The sequence below is a fragment of the Ranitomeya variabilis genome, chromosome 2 (assembly GCF_051348905.1).
Source record: "Ranitomeya variabilis isolate aRanVar5 chromosome 2, aRanVar5.hap1, whole genome shotgun sequence".
NCBI lineage: Eukaryota > Metazoa > Chordata > Amphibia > Anura > Dendrobatidae > Ranitomeya > Ranitomeya variabilis.
This window is the reverse complement of record NC_135233.1, coordinates 914,688,929-914,714,201: the sequence shown is the minus strand read 5'-3', so window position 1 is coordinate 914,714,201 and position 25,273 is coordinate 914,688,929. Positions and strand designations below refer to the sequence as shown.

At 45.5% G+C, this 25,273-nt stretch overlaps 1 protein-coding gene across 1 annotated transcript in view; it reads left to right on the top strand.

Annotated features, from left to right (window-relative positions):
* Positions 1-15,069, top strand: part of LOC143810020 (uncharacterized) — a 29,503-nt gene extending 14,434 nt beyond the window's left edge. The window contains exons 5-7 of the mRNA XM_077292935.1: positions 3,474-3,616; positions 11,888-12,085; positions 14,857-15,069. Of these exons, the coding sequence (XP_077149050.1) occupies positions 3,474-3,616; positions 11,888-12,085; positions 14,857-14,971 (456 nt within the window). The 3' untranslated portion in view covers positions 14,972-15,069. The remainder of the gene's footprint in view (positions 1-3,473; positions 3,617-11,887; positions 12,086-14,856) is intronic.
* The last annotated feature ends 10,204 nt before the right edge of the window (positions 15,070-25,273 follow it).

Sequence of the window (25,273 nt, the reverse complement as noted above, 5' to 3'; positions counted from 1 at the left end):
ATAATAATAATTATATCAGCCCACTGTGCTATTCTTTTAAAGTATACAGTACCTGTCATTTCAGGTGCTTTTCAGAATAAACTGTGCGTATGGTACATGTGCAATAACACAATTTCTGACCATCATATGACTTGTATTCGTAATATATACACTCACCGGCCACTTTATTAGGTACACCATGCTAGTAACGGGTTGGACCCCCTTTTGCCTTCAGAACTGCCTCAATTCTTCGTGGCATAGATTCAACAAGGTGCTGGAAGCATTCCTCAGAGATTTTGGTCCATATTGACATGATGGCATCACACAGTTGCCGCAGATTTGTCGGCTGCACATCCCAAAGATGCTCCATACAAGGCAGGATGGATCCATGCTTTCATGTTGTTTACGCCAAATTCTGACCCTACCATCCGAATGTCGCAGCAGAAATCGAGACTCATCAGACCAAGCAACGTTTTTCCAATCTTCTACTGTCCAATTTCGATGAGCTTGTACAAATTGTAGCCTCAGTTTCCTGTTCTTAGCTGAAAGGAGTGGTACCCGGTGTGGTCTTCTGCTGCTGTAGCCCATCTGCCTCAAAGTTCGACGCACTGTGCGTTCAGAGATGCTCTTAGGCCTACCTTGGTTGTAACGGGTGGCGATTTGAGTCACTGTTGCCTTTCTATCAGCTCGAACCAGTCTGCCCATTCTCCTCTGACCTCTGGCATCAACAAGGCATTTCCGCCCACAGAACTGCCGCTCACTGGATTTTTTTTCTTTTTCGGACCATTCTCTGTAAACCCTAGAGATGGTTGTGCGTGAAAATCCCAGTAGATCAGCAGTTTCTGAAATACTCAGACCAGCCCTTCTGGCACCAACAACCATGCCACGTTCAAAGGCACTCAAATCACCTTTCTTCCCCATACTGATGCTCGGTTTGAACTGCAGGAGATTGTCTTGACCATGTCTACATGCCTAAATGCACTGAGTTGCCGCCATGTGATTGGCTGATTAGAAATTAAGTGTTAACAAGAAGTTGGACAGGTGTACCTAATAAAGTGGCCGGTGAGTGTATATATATATATATTATAATTGTCCACATATTATCCAGCAATGCTGAGCTGTGTGGCTGTGAATCCAGCACTGAAGCATTGTGAGACAGTTTTTCCAAGCTGCAGCTGGATGTGCCTGTGTTTGGCTGTCTTACACTTTGCTGAGTGCTTATTCCTCCTTTTGCCCCCTCTCCTCTCCTTAGAGTATAATAGGTGTAACCTGACACCTCACTGGACTGGCAGTCCATCTTGCTTTGACCAAGATGGGTTTGAGCTGTTTATTCAGAGTGGATGGTATGTTCAGGAGGTAGTGGGAAAAAAATAGGGTTGCTAGTGGAGAAAGAAGCATATTCCTCTGATAAAATATATGACAAAGTTTAATATACTCATATGAACTGTTAATTTAAAATTTGTTAACTCACTGTGACCATACACCATATTTTTCATATTATAAGACGCACTTCTTTCCCCCAAATTTGAGGGGAAAATGAGGGTGCATCTTATAATGCTGATATACCTTACTGGTACCGTAGCTGCAGGCCACAGGCTGGGATTAGGTAGTGTCTGGCGGTCATGCAGGGTGTCTGATGGTGCTGCGGGGGTGTCCAGTGCTGCTGCGTGTGTCTCCGGTGCTGCGGGGGGCTCTGCCGACATTTCGTGAAAGGCCAGAGCCCCCCGCAATTGAGATTTCATCTCCCAAGATCTTGTTGCTGAGATCTCATTCTGTGCATGCACTGCCCCCCCCCGGTGGCCATTTTCCCGGAGTCCACAGCACAGGAAAACATGGAACTGCGGGGGGCTCTGGCCTTTCACAAAATGTCATCAGAGCCCTCTGCAGGAGCACCGGAGACAGCCGCAGCAGCACTGGACAACCCGCAGCACGTCCGGACACCCCCGCAGCACCAGGCACCCGCAACAGCAGGGGACACTTGCAGCAGCACGCCGCAAATCGGAGCACCCCCTCATCCCAGCCTGCGGCCAGCAGCATCATCCCACTCCTGCCTCCTCCAGCAGCGACCCTGGGACCCCGCTTCACCGCAGCCACCACCCCGGTAAGCAATAAGACGCATGGATTATAAGAAGCACCACCATTTTATTTTAAAAAACTTTTTTTCCTATTTTTCTCCTCAAAATTTGGGGTGCGTCTTATAATCCGGAGCGTCTTTTAATCCGAAAAATACAGGTCTTTTCTTTCATTCATGTACTATATGTATATATAATATTAAAGCCCCATTCCAATAGCCTTTTTTTTAGCCCTGGAGTGATGCTACTAAACTAAAGCAAGTCCACAAACAAAACCCAAAAAACAAAAGGCGTATTTGCTTGCATTTTCACATTTCACCTAACTTTGAATTGTTTTCACATTTAATGTAAATTATCTGATAAATTAATTGTGTCATTAAAAATTACAACTTGTTTCACAAAAAAAGAAGCCCCATATGGCTAAATTGATGGGACAATTTCAAAAAAATATAAAAGAAGAGGAAAAAACTAAAATGGAACGTGTCATTAAAGGGTTAATACATTGTATTCTTCTACATGGATAAATATGGCTCCTGTATTTAGGGGCTTTGTCATAATGTATCGGGTAGATCCTGTCACTGCATGGTGATGACAGTTAGAGAAGCTACAAGGGAAAACTTTACAAGGAGGAAAGAATGGTGTTATTTGATGCACGCAAACTGCAGCACTTTTTCAGGGCAGTCGGTCTTTGCAAGTTTTCGGTCTGTTAAACATGCTCACAATGCATTCCAAGTGATATTTTATCATGTTTTAGCACTCCATGGAGACATAAATCGGCCTTGGCTGGTCGGAACACCGTGTAACATTCCTTGAAATATATATGTAAAACAAAGAGCTGTCTGGAGTCGGAAAGCTGGAAACCATTAGAGACAATAAAGCCAGTATGACATGCCTCGGTGGCGGGTTGCCTTCACTGGTGCATACAGAGGTTGCAAAGCTTTGCACTACAAGGTGTTGTAGACTGCCCCAGGGAGCCGCGCAGACTCCAGCTTCAGCGCTGTCTCCTTACAATGAATTCATACATAACAAACCGTAAACCATGACTGACTATGTGCAAATAACTTGTAACGTAAGCAGTGATTGTTAGAAAGAAATCCAATTTTCTCTGAGAGCAGCTGAAGTGGAACTTTTAGCAGCTTGTTAGGGAGTATGATAAATCTCAGAAAATCTCCTAGAAATAATATATTTCCGTGAAAATTATATATTGCTGTTTTTCATAATATAATAAAATTTCAATTTCACTGGGAATCGCTTTTTGCCCTACATTTTATTTATGGCCGGTCAATAAATTCCTCAGAAGGAAAGAAAATTGCAAAACATGAGAAATGGGTAAAACCGAACATTGAAAATCAAGAATGGGGTGAGGAAGGTTATATGATGGGAATCCAACCCTGTGATTGACTTTAACTTGTTTATTTGCAGAATATAAATCTGTCTTATCAAGATCTTGGGGATCCTTACCAAGAAAACAACTTTCATCGTATTCTTCGACGTCTGATAAGAATAGAAAGGCTTTGGTTGGTCGACAACTCATTAAAAGACTTGAGTGCCATTCGATTGCCAAGGTGGGCTACTCATGCATGCTATTAAAGAACCAGAAAAAGCTTGATGTAAGAGTAAATGCTGATGAATGTTCATGGGTAGGACTTTGAGTTTGATTGGGTATGATTTTTTTTTTATGTTTCATTTCTTTTCCATTTAATTGTGCATGTAGCCACAAAGAAAGGAAAACAGGCTAAAACTGTCTCTCTCAGGTCTTCAGTTGAGACTAAGGCCACCCATACATATTAAACTATCAGTGAACCCTCCGATATTGATGGGCCCATCCAACGGTCTAATGAGTATGGGGGCATCGGACAACTGATGGTCGGGAGAGATGTCAATCATGCATGTCACATTGTTCTCCCTAAGATAAGATGCCGACCAATGTGTCAGCAGGCAGCATTCTAATAGAGAGCACGAGCAGTCAACCGAATGAGCCCTCCTGTGTATGGGATTGTCGGCTGAAATGGCTGCTCACCGAACGATTGGCTGGAGCATCTCATGTGTATGGTTGGCCTTAAGGTGCATTGTTATAAACAGTCATCTTGTGTCTATGCCACTGTTCGAGCAGTTTCTGCAGAAATGACAGTATTCAATAAGTGGAAAAAACCTTTTGCTGACCACATTATACAACCCCTGGCAAAAATTATGGCATCACCGGCCTTGGAGGATGTTCATTCAGTTGTTTAATTTTGTAGAAAAAAAGCAGATCACAGACATGGCACAAAACTAAAGTCATTTCAAATGGCAACTTTCTGGCTTTAAGAAACACTAAAAGAAATCAAGAACAAAAAATGTGGTAGTCAGTAATGGTTACTTTTTTTAACCAAGCATAGGGGAAAAATTATGGAATCACTACTGTTGTGAATTCTGTTTGTGGGCTCCCCCGGTGGTGTTCTATGGTAGTGCCACTTATTTGCCTTCTTCTATCCTTGATCACCTGTTGACACCCATTAGGGGAGTTTCCTATTTAAGGCTGCTTGGCTGCTGGTCCGATGCCGGCCAACAATGTATCAGTAGCATTCTGTTGCATTCTCCTGCCTCAAGATCCTGTTCAGCTAAGTTGAATTTTGTTTCTAGTTAATGCTATTTTTGTCCAGCTATTTGCAATGTGACTCTCTGTAGCTGGAAGCTCTCGTGGACTGAAATTGCCACTCCAGTGGCATGAGTTGTCACTGGAGTTTTAAAGTAATTTCAGGATGGTGTTTTTGAGTAGTGTTTTGAAGTTGACCGTGAAGTGACTCTTTCCTGTACTTCTGCTATTTAGTAAGCGGACCTCACTGTGCTAAATCTGCTGTTCATCCTACGTATGTCTTTTCCTCTTGACTCACCGTCAATATCTGTGGGGGGCTGCTATCTCCTTTTGGGGTTCATCTCTGGAGGTAAGGCAGGCCTGTATATTCCTCTGATAGGAGTAGTTAGATCTCCGGCTGGCGCGTGGTGTCTAGGGCATCGTAGGAAACACTCCCCGGCTACTTCCAGTGTCGTGTCAGGTTCAGGTCACGGTCACTTTAGTTCCCATCACCCGAGAGCTAGTCCGTTGTTATTTTGATTTCCCTGCCATTGGGAAAATCATAACAGTTTGGCCGGCCCACATGTGTTAAAACTATGCACTAAAGCAGGAAAGGATATTAAAAGGTTTTTTTTTTTCCTTCTGTGTTTGGAAAGTGCACCTTAGTGCTTATTTGTACTCCTTGCTTAAACTGCAGTCTTCAGCCTTTTTTTTTCCTCTCCTCTTAATCTCTGAATGGCTTTGGTTACACCTGTTTGAATCATGGATCCACAGAGTTTGGTTGCAGGTCTGAATAACCTGGCTACAAAGGTCCAGAACTTACAAGATTTTGTTATACGTGCTCCAATGTCTGAACCTAAGATCCCTATGCCTGAATTTTTTACCGGAGACAGATCCCGTTTTTTGAATTTCAGAGAGAATTGTAAATTGTTTTTGTCTCTGAAATCTCACTCTGCTGGTGATCCTGCGCAACAGGTTAAAATTATTATTTCTCTATTGCGGGGTGACCCACAAAGTTGGGCATTTGCATTGTCGCCAGGGGATCCTGCGTTATTAAATGTAGATGCGTTTTTTCTGGCTTTGGGGTTGCTTTATGAAGAGCCTAATTTAGAGATTTTGGCTGAGAAAGCCTTGATAGCTCTTTCCCAAGGGCAAGATGAAGCTGAGATATACTGCCAAAAATTTCGTAAATGGTCGGTGCTTACTAAATGGAATGAGTGCGCTCTAGCAGCTAATTTCAGAGAAGGTCTCTCTGATGCCGTGAAGGATGTCATGGTGGGGTTCCCTGTGCCTACAGGTCTGAATGATGCCATGAAATTGGCTATCCAGATTGATCGGCGTTTACGGGAGCGCAAATCTGTGCACCATATGGCGGTATCTTCTGAGCAAAAACCTGTGCATCATTTGGCGGTGACCTCTGAAAAGGCACCAGAGCATATGCAATGCGATAGTGTATTGTCTAGAGGCGAACGACAGAATTACAGGCGCAAAAATGGGTTGTGCTTCTATTGTGGAGATCCAGCTCATGTTATATCAGCATGCTCTAAACGCATAAAGAAGGTTGATAAAAAGGTTGATAAATCTTTTTCTATGGGTACCTTGCAGTCTAAATTTCTTTTGTCCGTGACATTGATTTGTACTTTATCATCTGTTACTGTGGATGCTTATGTGGATTCTGGCGCCGCTCTGAGTCTCATGGATTGGTCCTTTGCCAAGCGTTGTGGGTTTGATTTAGAGCCTCTGGAGGTTTCTATTCCCTTAAAGGGTATTGATTCTACACCTTTGGCTAGCAATAAACCACAATATTGGACACAAGTGACTATGCATCTTTCCCCAGACCATCAGGAGATTATTCGTTTCCTTGTGTTATATAATCTACATGACGTATTAGTACTTGGATTACCATGGTTACAAATTCATAATCCAGTCTTGGACTGGAGATCAATGTCTGTGCTGAGCTGGGGATGTCGGGGGATTCATGGGGATGCACCTTTGGTTCCCATTTCTTCATCTACTCCCTCTGAGATCCCAGCATTTCTGTCAGATTTTTATGATGTCTTTCAGGAGCCTAAAACTGATTCTCTCCCCCCTCACAGAGAGTGTGACTGCGCTATTGAGTTGATTCCCGGTAGTAAATTTCCTAAGGGTCGCTTGTTTAATTTGTCTGTACCTGAACATACTGCTATGCGGGAGTATATCAGAGAATCTTTGGAAAAGGGTCATATTCGCCCCTCTTTGTCTCCACTGGGGGCAGGGTTTTTCTTTGTGGGTAAAAAGGATGGTTCATTGAGACCTTGTATCGACTATCGACTTCTGAATAAGATTACAGTTAAATACCAGTACCCGTTACCTTTACTGACTGATCTTTTTGCTCGCATAAAGGGGGCGAAGTGGTTCACTAAGATCGATCTACGTGGTGCGTATAATTTGGTGCGGATTAAGCAGGGGGATGAGTGGAAGACCGCATTTAATACGCCTGAAGGCCATTTTGAGTATTTGGTAATGCCTTTCGGTCTCGCGAATGCCCCTTCCGTTTTTCAGTCCTTTATGCACGATATTTTCCGTGAATATCTGGATAAATTTATGATTGTGTATTTGGATGATATTTTGATTTTTTCGGAGGACTGGGAATCTCATGTTCAACAGGTCAGGAGAGTTTTTCAGGTTTTACGAGCTAATTCTCTATTTGTGAAGGGCTCAAAGTGTATTTTTGGGGTTCAGAGAATTTCCTTTTTGGGATATATTTTTTCCCCTTCATCTATGGAGATGGACCCTGTTAAGGTTCAGGCTATTTGTGATTGGATACAACCTACTTCTCTAAAGAGTCTTCAGAAATTCTTGGGATTTGCTAATTTCTATCGCCGATTCATAGCGGGTTTTTCTGCCATTGCTAAACCTTTGACTGATTTGACCAAGAAGGGTGCGGATGTTGCTAATTGGTCCTCTGCGGCTGTGGAGGCCTTTCAGGAGCTTAAGCGCCGCTTTTCTTCTGCTCCTGTGTTGCGCCAGCCTGATGTTTCGCTCCCGTTCCAGGTTGAAGTAGATGCTTCCGAGATCGGAGCAGGTGCAGTTTTGTCGCAGAAAGGTCCTGACTGCTCAGTGATGAGACCATGTGCGTTTTTCTCTCGAAAGTTTTCGCCCGCTGAGCGAAATTATGATGTTGGAAATCGGGAGCTCTTGGCCATGAAGTGGGCATTTGAGGAGTGGCGTCATTGGCTTGAGGGTGCTAGACACCAGGTGGTGGTCTTGACTGACCACAAAAATCTAATTTATCTTGAGTCAGCCAGGCGTCTGAATCCTAGACAGGCGCGCTGGTCGTTGTTTTTCTCTCGATTTAACTTTGTGGTTTCATATCTGCCTGGGTCTAAGAATGTGAGGGCGGATGCCCTCTCTAGGAGTTTTGAGCCTGACTCGCCTGGTGATTCCGAACCTACTGGCATCCTGAAGGATGGGGTGATATTGTCAGCTGTCTCCCCAGACCTGCGGCGCTCTTTGCAGGAGTTTCAGGTGGATAGGCCTGATCGCTGTCCGCCTGGTAGACTGTTTGTCCCTGATGACTGGACCAGTAGAGTTATTTCGGAGGTTCACTCTTCCGCGTTGGCAGGTCATCCTGGAATTTTTGGCACCAGGGATCTGGTGTCTAGGTCCTTCTGGTGGCCTTCCTTGTCTCGAGATGTACGTATTTTTGTGCAGTCTTGTGATGTTTGTGCTCGGGCTAAGCCCTGCTGTTCCCGGGCCAGCGGGTTGTTGTTGCCCTTGCCTATTCCTAAGAGGCCTTGGACGCACATCTCTATGGACTTTATTTCTGACCTTCCTGTTTCTCGTAGGATGTCCGTCATCTGGGTGGTGTGTGACCGTTTTTCCAAGATGGTTCACTTGGTACCTTTGCCCAAATTGCCCTCCTCCTCTGAGCTGGTCCCTCTATTTTTTCAGAATGTTGTGCGTTTGCATGGTATTCCTGAGAATATAGTGTCTGACAGGGGTACTCAGTTTGTGTCTAGATTTTGGCGGGCGTTCTGTGCCAGGATGGGCATCGACTTGTCTTTTTCGTCTGCATTCCATCCTCAGACTAATGGCCAGACTGAGCGTACTAATCAGACCTTGGAGACTTACTTGAGGTGTTTTGTGTCCGCTGATCAGGACGATTGGCTTGATTTTTTGCCATTGGCAGAGTTTGCCCTTAACAATCGGGCCAGTTCTGCCACTTTGGTTTCTCCATTTTTTTGTAATTCAGGGTTTCACCCTCGCTTTTCGTCCGGTCAATTGGAGTCTTCGGATTGTCCTGGAGTAGATGCTGTGGTTGATAGAATGCATCAGATTTGGGGACAGGTTGTGGACAATCTGAAGTTGTCCCAGGAGAAGACTCAACAGTTCACTAATCGTCATCGGCGTGTCGGTCCTCGTCTTTGTGTTGGGGACCTGGTTTGGTTGTCTTCTCGATTTGTTCCTATGAAGGTTTTGTCTCCTAAGTTTAAGCCTCGGTTTATCGGCCCTTATAGGATTCTGGAGGTTCTCAATCCTGTGTCCTTTCGTTTGGACCTCCCAGCATCTTTTACTATTCATAATGTTTTTCATCGGTCATTGTTGCGGAGGTATGAGGTGCCGGTTGTTCCGTCTGCTGATCCTCCTGCTCCTGTGCTGGTTGAGGGTGAGTTGGAGTATGTGGTGGAAAAGATCTTGGACTCCCGTGTTTCCAGACGGAAACTTCAGTATCTGGTTAAGTGGAAAGGCTATGGTCAGGAGGATAATTCTTGGGTGACAGCATCTGATGTTCATGCTCCTGATTTGGTTCGTGCATTTCATAGTGCTCATCCAGATCGCCCTGGTGGTTCTGGTGAGGGTTCGGTGCCCCCTCCTTAAGGGGGGGTACTGTTGTGAATTCTGTTTGTGGGCTCCCCCGGTGGTGTTCTATGGTAGTGCCACTTATTTGCCTTCTTCTATCCTTGATCACCTGTTGACACCCATTAGGGGAGTTTCCTATTTAAGGCTGCTTGGCTGCTGGTCCGATGCCGGCCAACAATGTATCAGTAGCATTCTGTTGCATTCTCCTGCCTCAAGATCCTGTTCAGCTAAGTTGAATTTTGTTTCTAGTTAATGCTATTTTTGTCCAGCTATTTGCAATGTGACTCTCTGTAGCTGGAAGCTCTCGTGGACTGAAATTGCCACTCCAGTGGCATGAGTTGTCACTGGAGTTTTAAAGTAATTTCAGGATGGTGTTTTTGAGTAGTGTTTTGAAGTTGACCGTGAAGTGACTCTTTCCTGTACTTCTGCTATTTAGTAAGCGGACCTCACTGTGCTAAATCTGCTGTTCATCCTACGTATGTCTTTTCCTCTTGACTCACCGTCAATATCTGTGGGGGGCTGCTATCTCCTTTTGGGGTTCATCTCTGGAGGTAAGGCAGGCCTGTATATTCCTCTGATAGGAGTAGTTAGATCTCCGGCTGGCGCGTGGTGTCTAGGGCATCGTAGGAAACACTCCCCGGCTACTTCCAGTGTCGTGTCAGGTTCAGGTCACGGTCACTTTAGTTCCCATCACCCGAGAGCTAGTCCGTTGTTATTTTGATTTCCCTGCCATTGGGAAAATCATAACACACTACTATCACAACTGTAAAGATTTTCATTGGATTGAGATCCGGACTATTTGCAGGCCATGACATTGACCTTGTGTGTCTTTTTTAAAGGAATGTTTTCACAGTTTTTGCTCTATGGCAGGATGCATTATCATCTTGAAAAATGATTTCATCATCCCCAAACATCCTTTCAATTGATGGAATAAGAAAAGTGTCCAAAATATCAATATAAACTTGTGCATTTATTGAAGATGTAATGACAGCGATCTCCCCAGTGCCTTTACCTGACATGCAGCCCCATATCATCAATGGCTGTGGAAAAATGCATGTTCTCTTCAGGCATCTTTATAAATCTCACTGGAATGACACCAAACAAAAGTTCCAGCACCATCACCTTGCCCAATGCAGATTCGTGATTCATCACTGAATATGACTTTCATCCAGTCATCCACAGTCCACGATTGCGTTTCCTTAGCCCATTGTAACCTTGTTTTTTTCTGTTTAGGTGTTAATGATGGCTTTAATTTAGGTTTTCTGTATGTAAATCCTATTTCCTTTAGGCGGTTTCTTACAGTTGGGTCACAGACTCCAGTTTCCAACCATTCGTTCCTCATTTGTTTTGTTGTGCATTTCTTGTTTTGGAGACATATTGCTTTAAGTTTCCGGTCTTGAGGCTTTGATGTCTTCCTTGGTCTACCAGTATGTTTGCCTGAACAACCTTCCCATGTTGTTTGGATTTGGTCAAGATTTTAGACACAGCTGACTGTGAACAACCAACATCTTTTGCAACATTGCGTGATGATTTACCCTCTTTTAAGAGTTTGATAATCCTCTCCTTTGTTTCAATTGACATCTCTCGTGTTGGAGCCATGATTCATGTCAGTCCACTTGGTGCAACAGCTCTCCAAGGTGTGATTACTCCTTTTTAGATGCAGACTAACAAGCAGATCTAATTTGATGCAGGTGTTATTTTTGGGTATGAAAATTTACAGGGTGATTCCATAATTATTTCCTCAGAATTGAGTGACTCCATAATTTTTCCAATATGCTTGATTAAAAAAAGTAACCATTACTGACAACCACATTTTTTGTTCTTGATTTGTTTTAGTGTTTCTTAAAGCCATAAAGTTGCCATTTGAAATGACTTTAGTTTTGTGCTAAGTCTGTGATCTGCTTTTTTTCTACAAAATTAAACAACTGAATGAACATCCTCCAAGGCCAGTGATTCCATAATTTTTGCCAGGGGTTGTAATAGCAGAGCACAGCCAGGAGTTTGTATAGGATCTAAACCATACTTGTAGGCTTTGTGCACACATTGAGTATTCACTAATTTTTCGCCAGCAAAAAATAGTGTTGGCAGGAAAAACAATGTGCAGAATCCTCTTGTTTTTGATAAATTTTTGCTTGTTCTTTTCCCTCATCCATTTGAATAGGTGTAAAAGCGTTGAAGTAATTGACACGCTTCAGACCCTTCTAAAGGACGATTGGGGGGTTAGACCCCCATTGATTAATAAGTTATCACTTGTTTAGTAGAGTATGACTTATTAACTTGGTACCAACCCTTAAAGGTCACAAATGGTGTAACCTTCAAGGGGTTACAGGGCTCCTGTTAGAATTTTGGGTTGTTCGGTAAATGAATTTCTAATTCTTGAGACAAACTGTCCCAACATTTGTAATTACTGTTGAAAATAACAGTGATTTGGTTGTTGCAGGTGCAAAGAGTTAAATTTAAGCAAAAATCACTTTAGGTCCTTTAAGCAGCTGCCAAAGCTTCCTGCAATCCAGCACTTATCACTTGCAGAGAATAACATTGAGTCTTTGAGTGGGCTTGCAGACTTGAAGCATTCTCCACTAGAGTCACTTGTCCTAAAGTCAAATCCATGTGAGTTTTTAGAAGACTACAGACTACGGTAAGTGACAGCCATCATGATGTTAGAGACTCTAGTATACTTACTTGTAATGAACTCATTTTGTGCCAGTTTGCATTGCTTTGCGCTTTTACACTCCGTGATTATATTCAGTGTTTACAAAATTTTGATGACAAATGATAACAATTACTAAAGAAGGTGTGATACTGGCCTGTATAAACTGGGTTCACAAAACCCCTCTAAAAAATACTCATCTTCTTGATACCCTACATCTTCTGTTCCAATTCTGCCTGCGTCTCACACCTGGCTCCAGACTTTCTGCTCTGAATGTGACCAATGTAGCCAATCACTCATCCGTTTTAAAGGGGTGCAACGCTTTGTTAGAAGCATCCACAAATGATAATATGATTAGTGGAGGTCCAGTTTTAGAAACTCCAACAATATTGTGTGATCTTTGGGGGAAGCCACTGTAGGTCAATTCTGCATTACAGAGGTCGCACTAAAATTAATGAGCTGTCAACGGTCTACACTCTAGTTATTACACCAGGATACAGAACAGAAGACCCTCCTTTATTAACTCTGATATCCGGTTTGTGATATTTAAAAATCTGTTTTCTAAATCATTTAAAGACAGAATAGTACTATCTTTATTTAATTACTCTCAGTGTCATCTTTCTACACCAAAATACCCCAGTGAATTGGACAGTTTTATACTGGAGACTCCTACTCCAAAGAAGCTTGTAGCGACTTCACAGCTGAGAACTCCCTTATTCCTTCCATTAGCTGCTGTTGGTGAAATAATTTCAATTCTTATACTTACAATGCTGCATTTAAAGATGCAAAGATGCTCAGCGCAGCCCCCATATGACATTAAATGAGGATATCTGGTATAACAAGTTATCTCCTATTCACATGCTACATGCTGAATTGGTGGAGGTCCTTCAACTGAGACCTCCCCAGAATGGGTGGCTTTAGTTTCATGCTTTAACAGTGTGCCATTCTGTGTGTGTGAACTGCTGCTCCATTTATTCTTTATAGGACTGTTAATACAGCCATGGCTATCCATCAAGCCCGTAAACATTAATTATAGCTGTATTGTACATGTGGGAATGCCACTGTTTTCAAATGTAAGAATTCCTACAAGTTTCTGTTCATGCGATTTGTGGAAACATCTATGGATGGACTCCTACCAATCTAGTAGTTATTGTTTAGCTGTGATAACTGGAGTACGTTTTAAAGGGGTTGTTCGACTTTATGTGACTGCAGACTGTCATGCTCCTGGATTCGCTCCCTTGAGCTTTTCAGCATTTGACATCTCTTTCTGCCAAGCCACAGGAGACACTTCTTTTCTCTGAGTGTTTGGGTTCTCTAGTCTGGCTACAGTCTGTCTAGCTTAACACAGGTGTTTTCATTTGTCTCACCTTTTGGGTGCAGCTTTATATTCTGTCCCCCAGCTGGCATTTCCTGCTGGTGATAGATTCATTTGGATGTTCTGATATTCTATTGATTTTTGAAGCCAGTCTGTGAGATTAAAGATAAGGATTATTTCTTTCATATTTCTTTAGTATATTTTGCACCTATCTTCGGTTTATTATTAGGAAGTAGGCAGTATATTTGTTAACAGTGCATGCTTTATTCTTAGTTTGGCATTTCGTTATTTACTTTACTCACTATGGGATCTTTCCTTTCTTCAGCACACTTCTCCTGTTGAAGATAATTCACACTCTGCTCTGCCCTCTGGTTCTTTAGGTAGAACATGAAGCAACTCAATGGCTGTTTGGGCAGATTAAGGCCGAGTTGCCATCTCCTAGTCTGTGGTTAGGGCCAGTTGCATTTTTTAATGTATAGCATATGTTCCCTAATTAGTTGCTACCTAGGCATAACACAGACTTGTGTGAATCTATTTTGCCAGTGCTGCTTCTGTGAAAGCAAGTATGTAATTTGCATACATGCGGTCAGGAGCTGACTGGGTGGGTGCAATCTCACTCAGTGCAAGTGTATTGAGCGAGGCCAGACATGGTCTAGTTGGAACGTGGCTGGAAATATGCAAATTGCATAATTACATTCACATGAGCGCCCGCGCCCATCGCAAGATGTCAGAATTCACAAGTCTGCAGTGACAGAGTAACTGTAGACTTGTGCACCAAGGCTGGACAACCCCTTTAAGCTTTATTGACGCCATTTAGTCATTTTACAGTTTTTAATACTTTTTCTCCAAAATTGCTGCAAAACCATGTTGTTTTGTATTAAGTTTCTGAAAAAAAGACAGTAAAAAAACACCACGTGAATCTGATATGTAAATAAACCCTTGGTTGTCAGCTCTCTCAGTTTGTTCAATGAAGGGGACTTTCTTCTTGCAGCTGAGTTTGTTTTTGTATAACTTAATTTTTAACCCTTTCATGACCTTTGATGTATACTTAAGTCAGAGGCCGTGACCCTGCCTTTGAGGGGGGCTTTGAAATTCATAGCCGGCTCTTGGCTGGCGTTGTTAGGAGATTGTGTTTTTTGCTATACATATCAGTAAAAATTTGAAAAAAGTAAAAACAAAACACAAAAGTTCAAATCACCCTCCTTTTGTCACATTAAAAATATAACAATAAAAAAATTCACATATTTGGTATCGCTACATTCAGAAATGTTTGCTCTATCGAGATGTAAAAGCAATTAATCCGATATATCTGCATCAGCACCAAAAGCAACCTCAATAACCCGAACAAAATGTAAATAAATATTAACTTATGTGCACAGGTACTAGACTTGTGTTTTGTGTTACTCATATTTCATGATCACATATGTATATTTTAATATTTCAGAGTGTTCTCCATTTTGCCAAATTTGAAAACGTTAGATGGAATTCCAAAACTTCCAGAGGATTGGTCGGTGGCAGAAGAGAGACATTTTTTAACAATCAAGTGCACAATTTTGTAACTATTTGCTGCGCCGATGCCTGAAATCTGAAATATTCAAGCAAAGCGGATTGACTGGTAACATGCAACCTATTTTGACAAGGTGCTGAGCACTTTGTATTTTTGATAATGATAAATAAAAATGTAAAATATATGTAACTTTGTTCTGTCATGTTTCACTTCTAGTGAACAGACCTCCCCAATTGTCTGAAAGCCAAAAAAGAGCAATCTATAATGCCAAGTTCACACAATCAGAATTTGCAATAAACAAACTGATTTCTGCCGCAGATTTGATCCACAACTCTGAAATGAGGATTCCTTGTGAATAATGAATGTGGTAACTGTAATATCCAAGGAACTGTCCAGATTTTCTTCAGCAATGCATGTAGCAAAAAAACCTTAATCACATGTTGAGTCCTCCTGTAAATCTGGACATAATCCACAACATGGGAACATTAGAGATGAACAGATAGGGCAAAATTCTAATTTACTTGTTTAAGAGGATTTTTACAGGAAATTCAATTTACAGAAAAGTTATTTATTTTCTGTGGACTGGATGTCCCTTATTGCGCTCTAAGGTCTATGCAGCGCCCCAGAGTCCTGGTCGTTGCAGTACTGTGGCTCCGCCACTATGGGGAGCTATGGTGCGTCTGATGGCACTGAAGGGGTTCATCTGATCAGGTATCACAGACACCAATACATTTCACAGCTGGGCCTCCGGGGGGAGCTAAGGGTGCTATTCATTAGGCCACTCCCCACCATAGTGGGTAAACTGGGGGTCAGGCAGGAAGTTAGATCAGAAAGCTGACTGGGTTGGAACCAGGCAACACCTTGTGGCAGAGGGTGTTGTAGGGGAAGATACAGTAGGGTCTCTGTCAGGGGTGGGATCCTGACAGGGGCTTGGCAACAAGAACGAACGTAACGGGACCGTGCCTGCTCCGGGTAGCGGCAGTGCCCAAGAAAGGATTAGAAGAGAGATAGATTGTGCTGAGTGAGAAACGAGATCACGCAAAGGAGAAATACCAGTAGGAGTCGTGCTGTAAGACCGAAGCAACATCCTGCTGAGGCGCACTACCGGTGGCCGGAACGCCGAGGGAGTAGAATAACATTCAGCTTCAAGCAATACTCCAAACAGCGGCAGGACAGTCAGTCTAAGGTGGGCTGTCTAACACATATCACCTATGCAGTCTTGGGGGGCAACTTGTGGAGAGGGGCGACTCTAGGGTCCCGGAAGAGCTCCGAGCCTACCCGTCAAACGGGTGCCGTCCCGACCAGAACACCAGGGAGGGACGGAGGATTAGCAGAACATCATCTAATCGAGTTGTGAGGGAACTTAAGAAACAGACACAACAGTTGTGGGGGACTTGACGTAAGCACAGCAGGGAAGGACCACAAATAATAGCGCTAGTAGGAAGGCACCGATTTCCACCTGTGAAGAGAACTCTGGAGGTGCCATTGGACCGGCCGGACTTGCGCAGCCTGGTGAACCGTATTCCGGACTGAGGACTCAGAGATCTTCAGTAAAGAGGTAAAGAGACTGCAACCTGGTGTCCTCATTATTTACTGCACTGCACCACTACAGCGTCACCACCATCATCCACACCTGTTATTCACTGAGCGCCCCACGGCAGGGTCACGGACCGGGGCCTAGCCGCCGTGACAACCCCAGAGCAGAGACTCGGAGGCCCGGTACCGGGTACCCCTCGGCCCTGCGGCAGTGGGGGCGCCACAACTTGGCGTCACGAACAGGATCTACTTAAGCCTGAAGAGTCAGGTCATGTGTGCCTAGGAACTGTAATTTACTGTACTTTATTGAGAGACTGTGTGCTGCGCCATTTACCGCCAAAAATCGGCCGCCATTGCAGCGCTGAGGAGAGCGCAGGAGAAGAGGAGGGGCGTGAAGTGGGCGTAGGCAAGCTGGAGAGCGTGAACAGCAATGGCCGCCCAGTCTAAATATTTCTGTGTCCTGAGGACGTGTCCGTCAACAGCTGAGGTCCACCTCCTGATCCTGTTTGGAGGGTGGAGACCATGGAGACGGGGCCGCCCACGAAAGAGACCGCAGGAAGAAGACACTGGAGAGGAGATAAAGATGGCGACGCCGGAAGCACCGCACGGGAATGGTCGAACCCGGAGAGAGGCTGGACAGCCCGAGGTGGCCCAGGGTACGCCGTCACTGCGAGAGCTGACCCTTACAGAGCCAACGATGGGCCGACCTCCCCGGCCGCCGTCGGAAGAGTGTATGGCCGCGGCCGAAGCCCGGCGGATCGCTGCCCGCCTGGAGGCCGATGCCCGCGTGATCGCTCGGCTGGGCCAGCCCACGGAGGTCTGCTTGTCTCCAGTGTCCCCTGCTCCTTCCAACCCGGTCGCGGCTGAAAGTGCGCTGCAGATACAGGGCCTGAAGCTCATGCCTGAGGCCGAACACCTGCGGCGCTTGATGGCTGCATGGCGAGCCCGACCACAACCGGCAACCCAGGTTGATCTAACCACCGTTGCGGAGCCCCCCTTGTCCCACTGGGGTGTAGTGGTCTCCTTCAACCCTCAATATGGACGCGGGGTTATCCAAGAGATTGGAGAGCCGCTACAAGTCCATGTGGACCGGGAGGAGGTGGAGCCCTGCGAAGGAAGATTCCCTTGCGACCTGGAGTCAGGTGACGCGGTAACTTATACCAGATGGAGGAGAGCCACGGGAGAGGCTGGCTGGATGGCGCGGGGCATCCAGCGGTGCGTCGCACTACAAGCCGCTGCCGGAGCACCGGAGGATAAATCTCCTACTGAAAAAGCTGCTGAACCTGGCCCTGAAGAACAGCGGAGCACCCGGACTCACCATGTACCTTGGGGGTGTGCCGGAGCTTCGGTGAAAAGAACATCCCGGCGAGGGATCCTGTCGTTGTTGGGGCGGGACCCGATCCTTGAACCAGCCGGACGACCCGTTGGTCTGGTGAGGCCCGGGAGGAAACCACCTTCTTCCCCGAAGAACGAGTTAGCATAATGCTTTAAAGATGTACATAGTTTTTAACTGTTTGGTTCCTGATTTTTTTGCTGCTGAACCCGTCCAGGGTTAACTCTTAAGGGGATCCTTCTGTGGACCTGGGATCCCTATTGTTTGTTTTTGTTTGTTTTTCTAAAGTTTTGCACAAGTTCCTAGTTAAAAAGAACTGCTGAAATCATGAACAGTGCATGATCCGAACTTCTTGTACATAGTTTGCACCTTATTAAAGGCGCTCCCTACTGGTTTTACTTAAAGAAGGACTCTTTGTGAAGATACCACACTGGAACCTTTGCTGAGTATGGACTGGTAGCTTGAGAAGGCGTGCTACCTCATAGAGACTTGGTCCCCTCTTAAAGGGGATGTTCATTTGTTGCGCTTAACCCGTGATATTGCTTAAGATAGGAAGCAATAATGTCTTGACCAAAGAAAGAGATGATAATGTTTACATGAGAAAGTTATATGTATTTAATTAGTTAATTGTGAAGAAATACTGATGATGTTCTCTGAGAAGAAAAAGGTGAAAGATAGAAGAAGGATGCAGTGGGCCCGTAGGGATAGACGTGGTGTCCAGCATGCATGATAGAAAGAAAGATAATGAGAAGGCTTAATGTTCAATAGAAAATGTTTTGATAATGTTGATAGATAGTTAGGATAGAAGGTAAACCCTGAGTCCTCATAGGAGTCATGTAGAGATGGCTCAGTGCTCTTAAACTGAAAGTAATGTTATGTTCTATACTGTGTATAGTAGTTGAAAAGGCAGTAGGCCCTGGCTGAATGGGGCGGTCCTGTAACCGAAAGGAGAGGCAGAAGGTCTGGTGCCGATAGGACAGGCGGTCCTGCAGATCTAAAGAAGGAGAATGAAAAAGTTAAATTACCTTATAATGTGATTATAGGAAGGTCTTTAGTGGATTCAGAGTGTATGTCCTTAAAGGCAATGTTAAATTATTGTTCAACAATTTTGCACTTAGTAGAATACCCGGTCGGGTAACAGGAGTTATTTATAGCCTGTAATTTATAACGTTAACCATGTTTGTAACGTTCAAGTGTCCTTACCTCCCATAAAGGGAAGCCTGTTCAAGTATACTTATTGTTATTGCACTCAACAAAACTGTATGTCTTTTTGCTAACTTGTATTGTTGTTTTCTTCCCAGTCCCGGAGTACTGTGTTTAACCAGGGGGGAGTGCAGCGCCCCAGAGTCCTGGTCGTTGCAGTACTGTGGCTCCGCCACTATGGGGAGCTATGGTGCGTCTGATGGCACTGAAGGGGTTCATCTGATCAGGTATCACAGACACCAATACATTTCACAGCTGGGCCTCCGGGGGGAGCTAAGGGTGCTATTCATTAGGCCACTCCCCACCATAGTGGGTAAACTGGGGGTCAGGCAGGAAGTTAGATCAGAAAGCTGACTGGGTTGGAACCAGGCAACACCTTGTGGCAGAGGGTGTTGTAGGGGAAGATACAGTAGGGTCTCTGTCAGGGGTGGGATCCTGACAGGGGCTTGGCAACAAGAATGAACGTAACGGGACCGTGCCTGCTCCGGGTAGCGGCGGTGCCCAAGAAAGGATTAGAAGAGAGATAGATTGTGCTGAGTGAGAAACGAGATCACGCAAAGGAGAAATACCAGTAGGAGTCGTGCTGTAAGACCGAAGCAACATCCTGCTGAGGCGCACTACCGGTGGCCGGAACGCCGAGGGAGTAGAATAACATTCAGCTTCAAGCAATACTCCAAACAGCGGCAGGACAGTCAGTCTAAGGCGGGCTGTCTAACACATATCACCTATGCAGTCTTGGGGGGCAACTTGTGGAGAGGGGCGACTCTAGGGTCCCGGAAGAGCTCCGAGCCTACCCGTCAAACGGGTGCCGTCCCGACCAGAACACCAGGGAGGGACGGAGGATTAGCAGAACATCATCTAATCGAGTTGTGAGGGAACTTAAGAAACAGACACAACAGTTGTGGGGGACTTTCCGTAAGCACAGCAGGGAAGGACCACAACACATAGCGCTAGTAGGAAGGCACCGATTTCCACCTGTGAAGAGAACTCTGGAGGTGCCATTGGACCGGCCGGACTTGCGCAGCCTGGTGAACCGTATTCCGGACTGAGGACTCAGAGATCTTCAGTAAAGAGGTAAAGAGACTGCAACCTGGTGTCCTCGTTATTTACTGCACTGCACCACTACAGCGTCACCACCATCATCCACACCTGTTATTTACTGAGCGCCCCACGGCAGGGTCACGGACCGGGGCCTAGCCGCCGTGACAACCCCAGAGCAGAGACTCGGAGGCCCGGTACCGGGTACCCCTCGGCCCTGCGGCAGTGGGGGCGCCACATCTATCCAAGCGCAGAGCATAATAAACTTAAGATGTAAAAGATAAAAGAATACTTAATCTTATTTCACTGCCCCCTTACCTGTCCTTCCGATCCTCGACATCACCTGTTCAGTCCTCACCGAATCTTCTTATCACCCCTACTTACACATGCACAAGCTAATGGCGCATGTGATGACGATGTGACCTTTGTGCAGTTTTCAGCAGGATAGGGATTTCAGTGGTTGCAAAGACAGTAAGAGGATGTGATGAAGGGCGGTGAAGAGTGGAGGGGCCGGAGGGTGGGCTGTAGTGATGCGCAAACGTGCTCGGATAAGGTGTGCGCTAACCGAGTGTCTTCGAAAAATATGTTCGAGTCCCCGCACCTGCATGTCTCACGGCTGTTCGACAGCCGCATCATGTGCAGGGATTGCCTGTTTATTAGGCAATCTCTTCTTGTGTTGTGGCACACCGAAAACACTCAGCACACAAGCCTTATCCGAGCAAGTTCGCTCATCACTTGTGAGCAGTAAGGTGAGTATAAGTATTTTTTTATATTTAACCTTTTGATGGCCTATTTAAATTCAGAAAAATGATGACTAGTAACTGCCATTGTGCGAAAGTGATTACATAAAATAAACATTTTAACAAAAGCATATTTTTTGCAAAATTTATATAATTCATATATATTAATTGAGTATAATTCAATTCCCCTTGAATACATTTTTTTCACCTCTAGTGAACATACCTTGTTTTATCATAAAATAAATTGTCAAGGGTACCAATTCTCTTCTTCAAAAACCTGGCTGTCTTTAATGCTCCATTCTAGCATTTATTTTTATGTCACTGCTTGAGTGGTGCCACTAATCAAAGTTCCCTTATCCTAGTATTATGCTCACCAGCCGCTGTCTTTAGCGCTCCCAGTTGTCGCTTCAGTCCTGATCTGTCATCTTGTGACCCCGACGTCTGACTTCAGACTGGAGGTCTATGAGAGCCTCGTTCTGGCTCTTATATATTTACATTGAATGATGGCTTTTGGATCACCCAGCAAACACTACAGCGATCCAACCAGAGTGGCACCAATAACAGAAGAAGAAAGTCTGGTAAATATAAGACTAGGTGCAGAAAACCTATATTAACGGCACCACTCCAGCACTGCAATAAGAAAAAACAAATTGCTGAAGTGGTGCTTTAAAACTTATGAAATCATTTAAACGTGGGTAAAATATATCAAAACTATTGGAAGGATAAAGCATGCCCATAATTAACAGGAAAAACCACTGCAAATCTGTTTTGCAGTGGAATTCTTCATGCACTTCATCTCGCTACATTGAAATGGGTAAAATCTGCAGTAAGTCCTCATCATTTGACATATTATGGATTTTTAAGTCTGAATGTTATGATCAACATCCATGTGTAAAAAGTCTGCAGCATGTGAATGAGGTCTGTCTAAAGCTTATTTGACTGGCATTATAAACTACTACAGATTTTCCCTGTGCAAATCCATTTATAAATCTGCAGCTTTCCGATCTTGTGTGGACCTACCATAAGGAAAAGTTCCTATTGCTACCAAAGATTCCAGTTCTCCCTTTTCAAATGGACATTGGCAACTGCAATAGGCAGCCAGATTGGTTGCAATGGGCAACTTAATTATTTTTTTCTCTATTTTGATAAATGCCCCTAATTCTCTTCTAAGTTTATTTTGTTTTCTGCACCTCTTCCCACTTTTATTGATATTTTGCTCTTTAATTCACATGATAGATTTCTTGTATCATCGTCTCAAGCTTCTTGAGGCTCATGGGAGGTTTCCAAAACAAGTCAGTGTACCTTGAAGAGGAAGTCTCTTATGTAGCACACAGAGCTTCTGGAGATTAAAGCTGATTAAAAGTAACTTATAGACCTATGAAAAAGCTGTGACCACCAATCAATAATATAGTAAAAAAGCAGGGTATGATTCTAGATTAAAAATTAACTTTTAATAAACTCGTTAAAAAATGGTAGACCCAAAATATTCAAAACACATAAAGGACTCACAGTACGTCACATTTCAAAGGAAGAAATGCCAATATCACAAATAAATTGAACTGCCTCAGACCTCAATAACCCAAGATCCCCATGAATAAATCTATCATGGAAATGCAGCGCCCCAGAGTCCTGGTCGTTGCAGTACTGTGGCTCCGCCACTATGGGGAGCTATGGTACGTCTGATTGCACTAAAGGAGTTTCTCTGACCAGGTAACACCTCACTACACTTCACACTCCGGCCACCAGGGGGGGTGGTCCTATCTAGTAGGCCACTCCTCACACTCTGGTAAAACTGGGGGTTGGACAGGAAGACAGTGAGAAGTAGCTGGGAAGAGCTGGTGAGAGGACCTGTCAGGGATGGGATCCTGGCAGACTCCTCAGAGCAGAACTAACCAGTGCACAACGGGAATACAGTAAAGAGGAATTAGGACCAGAAGGAGTCGTGCTGTTAGACCGAGGCAACATCCTTCTGAGGCGCAAACAGTCGGTGGCCGGAACGCCGAGCAAGTAAGAGACTTTAAGTACTACTGCAAACCACGGCCGGACAGTCAATTAAAGGTTGGCTGTTTCAATTAACACCTAAGCAGACAACGGAGGCAGCTGTGGGAGAGGGGCGACTCTAGGGTCCCGGAAGAACTCCAGGGCTACCCCGTCATACGGGTGCGTCCTACCATATCATCTGGGGGACGGAGAGAACGAACATCAGAGATAGACAGAAGCAGTTGTGAGGACTATTCCCGGGAGCTCAGCAGGGAAGAACTACAACACACAGCGCTAGAAGGTAGACACTGATTCCCACCTGTAAAGAGAGCTCCTGATGTGTCGTTGGACCGGCCGGTCTCAAACAGCCCTGTTGACAGCGCTCTGGACTGAGGACTCTAAAACCTTCAGTAAAGGGGTAAAGAGACTGCAACCTGGTGTCCTCGTTATTTACTGCACCGCACCACTACAGCATCACCACCATTATCCATATCATATCTATCACTGTACGCCCCTCGGCAGGGTCACGGACTGGGCCTAGCCACCGTGACAACCCCAGAGCAGAGACTCAGAGGCCCGGTACCGGGTACCCCTCGGCCCTGCGGCAGTGGGGGCGCTGCAATTTGGCGTCACGAACAGGATCTACTTAAGCCTGAAGAATCAGGTCATGTGTGCTTTGGAACTGTGATTTATTGTGCTTGGACTGTGTATTGCCATTTACCGCCAAAAACCCGCCATTGCCGCGCACGGAGGGAGGAGCCTCAGCTTCGTGGGCGGAACCGGCCAAAAGAAGCGCGGAACGGAAAGCGCGGTAAGGCGCCAATCCCGGAAGAGGAACTCCGACCTCCAGCAGGTTAGTGGGAGGAAGGGACAGCCATGTCCGAGTCAGGAGGAGAGGAGGTGGCGGCCGCAGCCGCGGACGCAGGGGCAGCTCCGGTCCCCGCAGCGGGCGAAGCCGCGGCCCTAATACCGCCACCGTTTGCCGCAGAACCCGCTGTTCCCCTCAGCCAGTCGGACACTGCCGCTAATACAAAAGCCATAATGCCCTTCTCTAAGCCGTACCTGCCCGGAGCGGCCTGGCTCCCACGATACTCTGGGGAGTCGCATACATTCACTGACTTTAAGGAAGGGCTCTGCAGCCTGCTCGAGTTCTATCCCCTGACAGAGCCGCAGAAGGTTCATATGATAACTGGCCAACTCTTTGGGGCGGCTCTGAGAGAATTGAAGTCCTGGCCCGCCGAGGATAAGGGAACTGCACAGCAGATTTTTGCAAAGCTTAAAGCCACCTTCGATACTCGCACTGCTACAGAAATTAAACTGACTTTCTATGGATGCAAACAGAGACCGCAGGATAGCTTACGGGACTATGCCCTTAATCTCCAGGAGGCGATGCGGGCCATTAAGCAGAGTGACCCCGACAGCATGCAGGATGAGGATAAACTCCTGAAGGAGCGGTTCATTGAGGGGCTCCTGTGCAGTCACCAACGGGGCCAATTGCACTTCCTGGCCATGCAAAATCCAGACTTGACTTTTGCACAATTCAAAGATAAAGCTATCCAGGCATTGCAGGAGCAACAGCCCAGCCGCGCAGTACCACCCAGGCGCCCCGCTCTCACATACCACCAGGAGGTGGCATCGGAAAACCCAGTGGCCGCGGAGGCCGACGCCCAGAGCTTCGAGGACGACTCCCCTGCAGGACTCCGTCTTCAGATGCAGGAGCTGACCAAGAGCGTTGCTGCCCTAGCCCGGACGGTGCAGTCCCTACAGGAGGCACCCAAGGAAAAGATCCAGTTAGCCTCCAGACCAGAAGATGTCCCCTGGACGCGACAGAAGAGGACCCCACCGACCAGAGGCCGGGACAGCGATCGCTTCCATCAGGACGGACGACCCATCTGCCGCCGCTGTCACCAGGTGGGCCACCTTGCAAGGTACTGTCCTTTAAACGAGCAACCCCTGGGGCAAAGGGCCAACCCCCAGGAGTAGGACGGTCAGGCCCGCAGCATTGGAGAACCAAGTATATTGGAGGACGACCAGTTCTCCCTGTAGTGATTGATGGAATCCCCTTGAACGCTTTGCTGGACACCGGTTCTCAGGTGACGACTATACCTTACGTGCTTTATAAACGGTATTGGGAGGACGCTGATATTACTCGTGGCCCTGACGATGATTTCACCATAATAGCCAGTAATGGTCAGCCGTTGCCACAAGTGGGGTATAAGGAGGTCACCATCAAGGTGGGGCGGGTGGAATTGAAAGCCCAAGGGATTGTGATTGTTGATATTGATCGTCGAGAATGTAATCCCATGATGACTCTTGGTACTAATGTTATAGAAAATTGTCTTGCAGAAGTTATTGTTTTGTTGCAACAGGTGGCAGAAACCGCTGGCCACAGCGAGCAACGTGCCCTGCAGAAGGAAATCAGAGCTCTGATGCAGAGACAGCAGGTAGAGCTGACTGGTGGTGAGATTGGTCGTGTCACTGTGAGTGATTCAAACCCCATCGCGATACCCCCCAGGAGTGAGAT